The 9,835-nt window shown below is 34.7% G+C and overlaps 2 protein-coding genes across 3 annotated transcripts; both read left to right on the top strand.

Annotated features, from left to right (window-relative positions):
- The first annotated feature begins 219 nt into the window (after window positions 1-219).
- On the top strand, window positions 220-1,796 carry LOC103849212 (protein MIS12 homolog). The gene is made up of 7 exons (XM_009126026.3): window positions 220-460; window positions 529-583; window positions 649-768; window positions 866-946; window positions 1,026-1,164; window positions 1,318-1,440; window positions 1,514-1,796. Exons 1-7 carry the CDS (start codon window positions 267-269, stop codon window positions 1,564-1,566), a joined length of 765 nt encoding a protein of 254 aa, XP_009124274.2. The 5' UTR covers window positions 220-266; the 3' UTR covers window positions 1,567-1,796.
- Window positions 1,797-4,519: 2,723 nt separating this feature from the next.
- On the top strand, window positions 4,520-8,654 carry LOC103849237 (CCR4-NOT transcription complex subunit 10). 2 transcript variants are annotated; one of them, XM_033289867.1, is made up of 6 exons: window positions 4,520-4,802; window positions 5,215-5,301; window positions 5,507-5,608; window positions 5,716-5,802; window positions 5,873-5,944; window positions 6,517-8,654. In XM_033289867.1, exons 1-6 carry the CDS (start codon window positions 4,626-4,628, stop codon window positions 8,317-8,319), a joined length of 2,328 nt encoding a protein of 775 aa, XP_033145758.1. In that variant the 5' UTR covers window positions 4,520-4,625; the 3' UTR covers window positions 8,320-8,654. The 2 variants fall into 2 exon arrangements, with proteins under 2 accessions (XP_033145758.1, XP_009124296.2); XM_009126048.3 differs by having other exon boundaries at window positions 5,501-5,608.
- Window positions 8,655-9,835: the final 1,181 nt, after the last annotated feature.

The raw sequence follows: 9,835 nt of genomic DNA, 5'->3' as shown, positions 1-9,835 counted from the left end.
CTGAAAAATGTTAAATAAAATAAATAATAAGTAAATAATATATTAAAAATATTACTATTTGTTATAAATAATAAGAATAGTTAGGTAATTAACATTTGAAATTAATATAGTTTCGTGTGTAGCGCGGTTTAATCCCTAGTAGAAAGAGGTTTAATCCCTAGTAGAAAAAAGGATGTTTAATGGTTAAACGAAAATAATAGGAGACACGTGTCCAAATTTAAAGATAGGAGTATTCAGAAAATAAAAAACAGATCCGTTTTGAGAGAATGGAGTATTCAAAAACAAATCTTTTAAGAATTAATTGTCAGGGTTGGAAGAAACTAAACGGAGGGAGAAGAATGGAAGGCAGCAAAGGGCAAGCGGTGTTCGATTCAATGAACTTGAATCCTCAGCTTTTCATAAATGAAACACTCAACACCGTCGAGGACATTGTCGGCGAGGCTTTTGACTTCTATACACTGTAATTTCTCTCGAGTCTTTTTTTTTTGTTTGTTTCCTTTCTTTCTAACTGGGCGCTTACATTTGCAGCGAAGCATCCAATCTCCTCAAAATCGATGATAATAGGTCACTGGAGTTAGCGAAAGTAAGTTCCTTTAGTTCTCCTTGTGCTAGATTAGATTTCTTAGGATCTCTCTCCATGTCTTACAGGGTATTGATCGTGTTCGTGGTATGATTCAATCGGTTCTGGAAGACCGCTTGAGGATGTGGGAAACCTACTGTGTTCGATACACTTTTGCAGTTCCTGAAGATTTTGTGCTGCCTGAGAGTGTGAGGAGTCCTTCCTTCTTTGTCTTTGCTCTTTTCTTACACTCTCCGTGATTGCTCAAGAGTCCTCCTCTTGTTGTTGTTTCTTCTTCTTCTTCAGGATGGCCAAAATATCCAACCTTTGCCTAATGACCAAGAGTTGGATGCTGAATTGGATTCCCTAAGGCGTAAGCTTCATTCGGTGAGACACAAAACTCTTCTTCTGTCTTGTGAGGATGATACTTTTGTTGGTGCCTTGAATTAGATAACTCTGTTTACAGGAACGAAACAGGTCTGTTGAGCTTAACTCGGAGCTCCAGGCTTTAGAAAGAAGATCTGTTTCAAATGAACAGTCTGCCATACTCGTTAATGAAGTTTCAAAGCTTTTTGATGAATCATCGGTGAACGATATGTTCAAAGGTAACAAGAATTGAGCCTTTGATTTACTGAGGATTACATCGTTACACCCTCGGTTGCCTATGTTTTAGACATAACCATATCGACATTTTCTTGCTTCTAGCCCTCTATAGTTTAATGAGAATATATGACCCTTGTTGTTTGGTTGTTCTGCAGAGATGACAAAAGTTGCATCAGAACTTCGCGCAGGGATCAATAATCTGAAAACAAGAAGAATGAAGGCTGCTGACGGAGCTACAGTACAGAACAATGGAAATGATTTTTGGGCAACGGCTCCCGGTAACCAAATTTTATATATTGACGAGTTAGCCTTTCCATTACTTACTCTTTTTCGTGGATTCTCACTTCTCAGATGCAAAGATTGAAGAGCTTGGCAAATTTCTGGCCGAGTTAAAAAAGATGTGAAGATGTTGCAACATTTGCCTTTGAACTCTGCCGTTTTGTAAACTACTAGCTTGGCTTGAAAGACTACGTTGTTTTTGACTTACCAAATGGCCACTTCTCCGCATTTCAAATGTTTGTTTATGTAACTTACAAAAATGATCCTACGCATTCCTAGATAGAAAGCTTGGAAGCAGAGTTCGTTTGGTATGCAACAAAAGCGAAAAAAGTTATAAAGCTTTCATCGTGCTTTAGCGTCAATGCAGGCAAATTTAGTCAAGAAATTAACCGCATAATGTGTTCCATATATTTGTTCGAAATTGTTCTTTATTTTTACTCAACAATAAACAAGGTCTTCATGTGTTCAAAAAAAAAAAAAAACAAGGTCTTCTTTTTTTTTTTATTATTGTCATACTTGTTTTGGAGCTAACTATAAAACTTACTAGGTGATCGGCCGGAACATGATCGGTTCGCACCCTGTGTTCTCTTTCGGCCCGTATCTCACGAGAGAGAACGCAATAACGTCAGTATGAAGAGACAGATATTGTGTGTATGTATAATTTCAACGTCACAAAATATTTTGTGTGTTTACGAAGATACTTTCATTCAAAAAATGGAATAAATAGTGTATAGTTTTAGAATTAACAAATTTTATATTATCATTAATTAGAATTGTATTGTACATGTTTCGTAATTCTTTATTTTAGGTGAATAATATTATTTTTTCATAAATAATAAACAAACATTTATGTAGACATATTAAAAGAAAATATAATAATAATCAAAATATTATCCATAAATAATATAAATTATGAAGTACATTTCTCGATAAATAAAGCAAATTTAATTAGAAACTTGCAAAAAATTAAATAAATTTTGTAAGCAATTTGACGGGTTAACATTATTTGATAGATTTATAAATTTCTAAATTTTATTGAACATGATATAATATTAAATTGACATACCGTCATCGGTCTCCTAACTCATCACAACCCATCTAGCAAATACAAAAAATAAATAGCTGCAACAGTTTATTCATTTTAAAATTTGTATTTGAAAAAAAAAGTAGATTAAAATTACGTACCGTGACTACGAAATATTCTGAAAAACTTGTTTGTAGACAACATTCAATATTTTTGTCTGCGACTTCCCTTCTTTACCAGTTATTAGGATTTTTAATCCAGATCTCGACTTAACTCTTGAAAATGAAACTTTGCCTAGCATTTTGTAAGCATTTTTAAATTATTTTAAAATTATGATAAATTTATTCTTTAAACAACGATAAATAATTTAAAAAGAATATTAATAAACATTTTTGGATTTTGTAATATTTAAAATAGTTATTATATAATTATATTCGAACACAAATCATCAAGTAGCGTATAAAATTATTATAATTATCTTATATAAAATTTTTTTCATTGTATTTTATAGTTTATAAATATTAAAAATAATAAATAAAACATTATTAATCTTTCTATAATACTTCCAAAGTAAAGTGGGTAGCAGAGTCGATGAAAGTGGGTGGCAGAGTCGATTCATCAAGTAGCATATAATACTTCCAAGGCAAAGTGGGTGGCAGAGTCGATGAAAGATGAGGAGCCTTTGCGTCTAAACACATTTTTCTTAGCACACAAGCAGCATCGTCGTAATACCTTAATAGTACGAGAGAAGAGATTTGTGAATAATACTTTAAAGAATGAAAAGATAATATTTGTATTTTAAGACCTTGGGTGTCTCATATATATATACAGTCGATTTATTTCTCATTTTAATGACGCAAAATATTTTACACAATAAATAACGAAATCGTTTAAAGAAAGATATTAAATGTGTATTGTCAAAAAAAATTTGCATATGATATGATTTTAACTTGCGCAAGTAATCCATATTAGAAAGGTAAGTTATTAAAAACAAACAACCTAATTAGAAACATTAAAATATTTTGTAAGCAATGTAATAAATATGATATCAACATGCGCAAGTTTACCGTTTGAATAAGAAGGAAATTTTTTAATATTTGTTTTAATTCTAAATCTTGCCCAGGCGGTGTTCTAAATCGATAATATTTAATGATTTCAACTTGCGCAAGTAATCCATATTGTGAATAAGTGATTTGCATATTTAATGATTTCAACTTGCGCAAGTAATCCATATTAGAAAGGTAAGTTATTAAAAACAAACAACCTAATTAGTAGGGGTGGGCACTTTACCCAATAATCGAAGTGGCACCCGAACCCGATCCCGATCCGAAAATGCATGTCAAGTTTTTTATTTAAAAAATTAACAAAAAATTACATCCAAATATTTTTAGAAAATAACTAAATTAATGCCTTTTTAGTTTTAATTTTTTATGTCTAAATCTATTAACCATTCAATCTATTAAAAATAAAAAAATTAGTTAACTGAAAGTTATATTTTTAAATATAAGAAACTTGAGAAATGAAAATTTTAATTTTTTTTTTCAAAATCTAAATATCCGAACCCGATCTGAAATAACCGAATCCGAACTAAAAATACCCGAACCCGACCCGAAGTACAGAAATACCCGAACGGGTTCTACACCTCTATACCGAAATACTCGAAAATCCAAAATACCCGATCCGAACCTGAACGGGTATCTGAACGTCCACCTCTACTAATTAGAAACATTATAATATTTTTTAAGCAAATGTAATTAATATGATATCAACATGCGCAAGTTTACTGTTTGAATTATAAGGAAAGTTTTTAATATTTGTCTTTGTTCTAAATCTTACCTAATGCTAAACTAAATCGATAATTATTATCTCCTAGATATATATGGGCTTAACGAAATCGACAATAGTTTTGGGCTTATCTACATAAGCGATTGATTAAAATAAATGAAAAATAAAATTCAAAATAATCGATCAATAGAATTATAATAAAATGGTGTGAGGCGATGTTGGGAGCCCAATCTGGGCCCATTAAGCTTTGGTGTCAACCTCTTTCTTCCCCATCGCAATTAACTGCGCCAGTGCATCGCTCGCTCTTCTTCACCAATTAGTTTCTAGGGTTCTGGGATTTGTCTTCAAAATCTGGGATTGGTTTAATCCTCCTCCATGGATTCGATACCATCGGACGCCGCTAGAGATGGGTCAATCTGCGACGAAGCCATCGTTCTATCTGTAACTTGTGCACTCGCTAAAGACGCTCTCTCCTATTTCCAATCTGGCAAATTCCACGAGTGTATCGACATTCTGATTCAGCTCAACCACAAGAAACGGAACGATCCCAAGGTCTGCTTTTGTTTTCTTTTCTTTATTTTTGAAAAAAGGGGACAAAGATACAAGATGTGATTTGTTAGATCACATAGTTTAGTTTGGTAAAGTTGAACTTTTTTAGTTTAAACCAACAGTAAGAAAGACACTCACTTGAGCTCTTGGTTTGCCTTTGATATTAATCCTCACTCGTGTTTTTAGATCGAGACACTTGAGTTTGAAATTGGATATTACTTTTATCTGATGATGTATTCTTCTTAGATAGCTGACTGACTCAATTGCAAAGTAGAAATGGTCTTTGTAGCTTTGTTTTCACCACACTTCCTTTTGTTCGTTGTGTAGATTTGAGAAAATGAATTATGTGATGCTTGTTCTTCTCTTTGTTTCAGAAAACCATGTCTTTTGAACTGTTTCAAAATTGATTGAGCAGGTTCTTCACAATATGGCAATTGCAGAGTACTTCAAAAATGCTTGCTCGAATTCCAAGAAACTACTCGAAGATCTTAACACTGTCAAGGTAACTTCTTTTTGGGTTCTCTCTACTTCTTCTCTCCCAATTTTATGTGCATCTCTACATTCTTTTTTTTAAAAAGGGCTGTTTTTCTTTGTCATCTCTGGGCCATGCTGGAGAGGAAAAAGTTATTTACTCTTCTTACTTGTTGTCTTTATGTTAATGTCTGTAAGATGGTTTCTTCTTCTCTTCCTTTTTGTTCCAGAAACAGAGTGAAGAACTTGCAAAAGAACCACTGGAAGCTGTAAACCCTGGATCTAACGTCTCTGTGTCAAAGGATCTGTTTGATAGTACTGTCACAACTCTCAACATTGTATGTTCTCAGCAATATTGCCACCATGTTTCTTTCTTAGTCTCAGCTATCTCTATGCCTTTCACATTTGTCAAGGTTAAGTATTGATGTGCACTTGTCTTCTGCAGGCAGTTACCTGGTTTCATCTGCATCAGTATGCTAAATGTTTATCCATTCTAGATCCTCTGTTTCTAAATATTGAGCCGCTAGACGAGGTATTGTTTCCATCTCTTCTGTTAATTCCTTCCTACGGGCACCCAACTGAAAATTGCTGCTTTTTTGCAGACTATTGCACTTCAAATCTGCTTCTTGATGCTGGATAGTGCGCTGGCTTGTCATGATGCTGTGAAATTTTTGGTAATTATTGCTTGTACTTCAAATCCCCTTCTTCACCCAATATCCATGGTTCTTTCTTCTGCTTGCCATTTTTACTTTAAACATGTTCCAGGGCAGAACTTGTTGTTTCCCTATGTTCTTCTTTCTTATTTTTCAAGCCGAAGTTTTTTCTTTGTTGAGAACAGTTTCTCTATTGGCTTCCGTAACTTTCAGTGGAATGTCGATGGTTTTCTCCTAGTAAAAATTGCTTTTCTTGCGTATTACCTGTCACATAGAAAAAATAATATGCTATATCTACAACCTGCCTAATATGAAATGCCATGAGAAATGGGAAATCAGTTGGTATCTAAATCTGTATACTAGAATACAAGTTAAATGGTTACAGCAAAGTTGTACATAGCTAAGTCTGTTGGGAAGGTTGTACATTTAGTTCGATGCTAGGAACTCGATTTTCACTTGAATGATCTACAGTGGTATCCTTGAAAGAGTTTTTTTTTTTGCAATGCATTGATCAGTTTGTATTGTTATTGCATGGATTCTCTCTGTATATGTTTCGTTTTCTATCTGTATCTGACAAGTAGTTATTTTTACAGGAGGTGTTTGGCCATCTGGACAAATCTTTTGGTGTTGGTTTTGGAACTCATGAGGAAATTGGAAGCACAATGCAACTTTCTTCAAATCAGGTGTCAAAAACATCTTCTCTCCTGAGCAGCTCGGCGGCCTCAGATGCTTTGAAGTCTGATTTAGCAGCTGCTGAAAGTGGTTTGTGTGAGGAAGGTCTAGAGTATGACAATGTTCTAGCGGAAATTGAGGCCGAGAAACGAATGAAGCCAGTTGGCCATATTCCAGCAAACAATCTTCTCAAGACAATAGGAGAAAGGTCCATCTTGACTGTTGATGTGAAGCTTGAGTTGCAGCTTTACAAAGTCCGGTTCTTACTTCTTACGAGAAACGTAAAACTGGCTAAGCGTGAAGTTAAACATGCGATGAACATTGCTCAAAAAAGGGACTCCTCTATGGCTCTCCTCTTGAAATCTCAGCTTGAGTATGCTCATGGGAATCATCGAAAGGCTATAAAGCTCTTGTTGGTCTCCGGTATTCAAAAAGAATTGAGGACTTCAGGAATCTTCAACAACAACCTTGGTTGCATATACTATCAGCTTGGAAAGTATCAAGCCGCCTCTGTGTTATTTTCGAATGCTCTAAGGAATTGTTCATCACTAAGAAAGGATAATCCCGTGAAGTTGTTTTCTCTCTCACAGGATAAGTCTCTGTTGATCACTTACAACTGCGGTGTGCTTTATTTAGCTTGTGGAAAGCCTCTACTTGCTGCTCAATGCTTCCAGAAGGCAAGCCTAGTTTTCTGCAGACAGCCTCTCCTCTGGCTCCGTATAGCTGAATGCTGTATACTGGCTTTACAAAAGGGTCTTTTGGAAGGGGGAAACACTTCTTCGGATAGATCGGAAATCAGAGTCCATGTGATTGGGAAAGGGAAATGGAGACAACTTATGATGGAAGAGAATGGATTCGTGGAACTTGGTGGCAGTGCCCAATGGCCAAAGCTTTCACTGCCACTAGCACGGGTGTGTCTCTCTAATAGCATGTATTTGCTCAATGTGTCTCTCATGAATGACTCTAAATCAGATCTTGAGTCACCACTATCCGTGATGATAAATGACACCAAGGAGGCATCATGGTCTGACCATGGCGATGCTAATACCAACTCAGAATTGAAGGAGGCAAAAGGAGGAATGAACCAGGACATAATTCAAAACTCCCTCTCCGCTTACAAGGATATCCGTAGAAGAGAGAATCATTTGCTCAAACAAGCTCTTCTTGCCAATATGGCTTACGTTGAATTGGAGTTGGAGAATCCTATCAAAGCCTTGTCAGCTGCTAATTCACTCCTGCAACTTCCAGATTCTTCAAAGATATATGTTTTCTTAGGCCATATTTACGCAGCGGAGGCTCTCTGCTTGCTCAACAGACCCGGTGAAGCTGGTGCGCATTTATCTGCCTATCTACTCGGACAGGAAGATTTTAAACTGCCATTTGCGCAAGAAGACTTTGACCCGTGGCGGATGAACATGAGTTCCGACTGTGAGGAGACATCGGATTGTTCCACAGGAAATGCCCGGGATTCACTCAAGCCAGAAGAAGCTCGTGGAGCACTTTTTGCAAACCTTGCCGCCCTCTTTGCAACACAAGGGCATTATGACCAGGCCAAACCTTTCATTCAACACGCTTTAACTGTCCTACCGAACAATGTACAAGCTACGATTACAGCGGTCTACATCGATCTCATGGTGGGTAGGTCACAAGATGCCGTTGCTCGGTTAAAACAGTGTACCCGTGTGAGCTTTGTCCCTGGCAGATTGGAAGTGAGAGCCTCGTAAATGGTGTGTACTCTGTTCTTTAAAACCAAGCTTTAGAAATTAGTTCCTTCTATAAATATCGGAGAAATGCTCTCCTTTTTTTTACTTGTATTGGTGCTGTGAGATGATGTTTGCATTCTTCACTTAGATTTGGGTCGTCGAGGGTTTATTGGTTACTTGTTTATGGACAACAGACTGGGAGAACTGAACACAGGTCTTTTTTTGTAATTTGTTTCAGAGCAGACTCTCTTAAAATCATTTTTTTTTTCCTTTTGGTTATCTTTCGTTATACATATTTTAGTTCAAGTTTATCCATTGAACTGTGTATCTTATTATATAAAGTTTAGTTTTTCAAAGTTATTATTTAACATGATCGCGACATGTATCAATACATTATTTAAGATTGTGAAATGTATCAAAAATATGATATTTTTTTTAGGATTTAAAAATATGATATATTATTGCAAAAATATCTTTTTACAATTTTTTTAAGATGTTGGAAAAGAACAATTCCTATTACATAGTCTTTTACAATTATATATTGTTAAAATTATGGGATAGTAGTTTTTATTTATTTTTAAATCCTAAACAAGTAAATAATTATAAAAAATTATTTGAAAGTAAATTTATTTTTGTTTTAAAAATATAATTTTCGTTTTTAAAGATACTAAAGAAAGAAATTTGTAAAAGAAAAATATTAACTAAAAAAATCTAGAAAAAAACGAATTATCAAAATCTTACAAGTACAAGAAATTATTTAATAAATATCATAAAGTAAAACTAACTATAAAATACGTAATATTTATTTTTTTAAAAGCATAAACAAAAGAAAATTGTAAAAGTATTACTATTATTTTACTATAAAAATCTAAATAAAATAAAATTCCACAAATATGAATAATTCCTTGGAAGACTCCACCTGTAGACCCAAATTGTGACACCCGCGATTGTAGATGACCGGAAATGACACGGTCGATGTTCCTCGATTGTCGATCTGAGGTTTTCAGAATACTTCCGATCGCCTTAGAGCAACAACCAAAGAACACCAACGCTCCTATCGTATATAACTCTAGGTTTTTCAATCCGACAAAGCAATACCCGATAGTTAGTTCGTCCGGACAAGGACTAATATCATATGGAACCCGTACTTAAAAAAACATTCTTTATATATCAATCAAAAGCATCTTACAAAATTTGTTATAAATTAGCCTCGAGGTTTTCGGTCAACAAATCTTATACATAAGATATATCAAAATGACTTTGCAAGGATAATAAAACTACTGTTGGCTAATGCTGTTCCTTCCCGTCCTAGAGTAAGGGCTCCCGCCTATTGGTTACCTGCATCAGAAATGAGTCATGAGTAACTAGTTTACTCAGTGAGCCTAGTCCCGCACCCCAACATATATTAATAATATCTCAAACAATCAACTTCATTTGTATGTAGTGGATATATATTCCATATCTGGATATTTATATATAAAGATTATCTTTCCATCATTGTGAATCTAATCATATACCTCACTTCATATTCCCGTCT

This window comes from Brassica rapa, chromosome A04 (assembly GCF_000309985.2).
Source record: "Brassica rapa cultivar Chiifu-401-42 chromosome A04, CAAS_Brap_v3.01, whole genome shotgun sequence".
Taxonomy (NCBI): Eukaryota; Viridiplantae; Streptophyta; class Magnoliopsida; order Brassicales; family Brassicaceae; genus Brassica; species Brassica rapa.
This window is presented reverse-complemented; position numbering and strand designations above follow the sequence as displayed.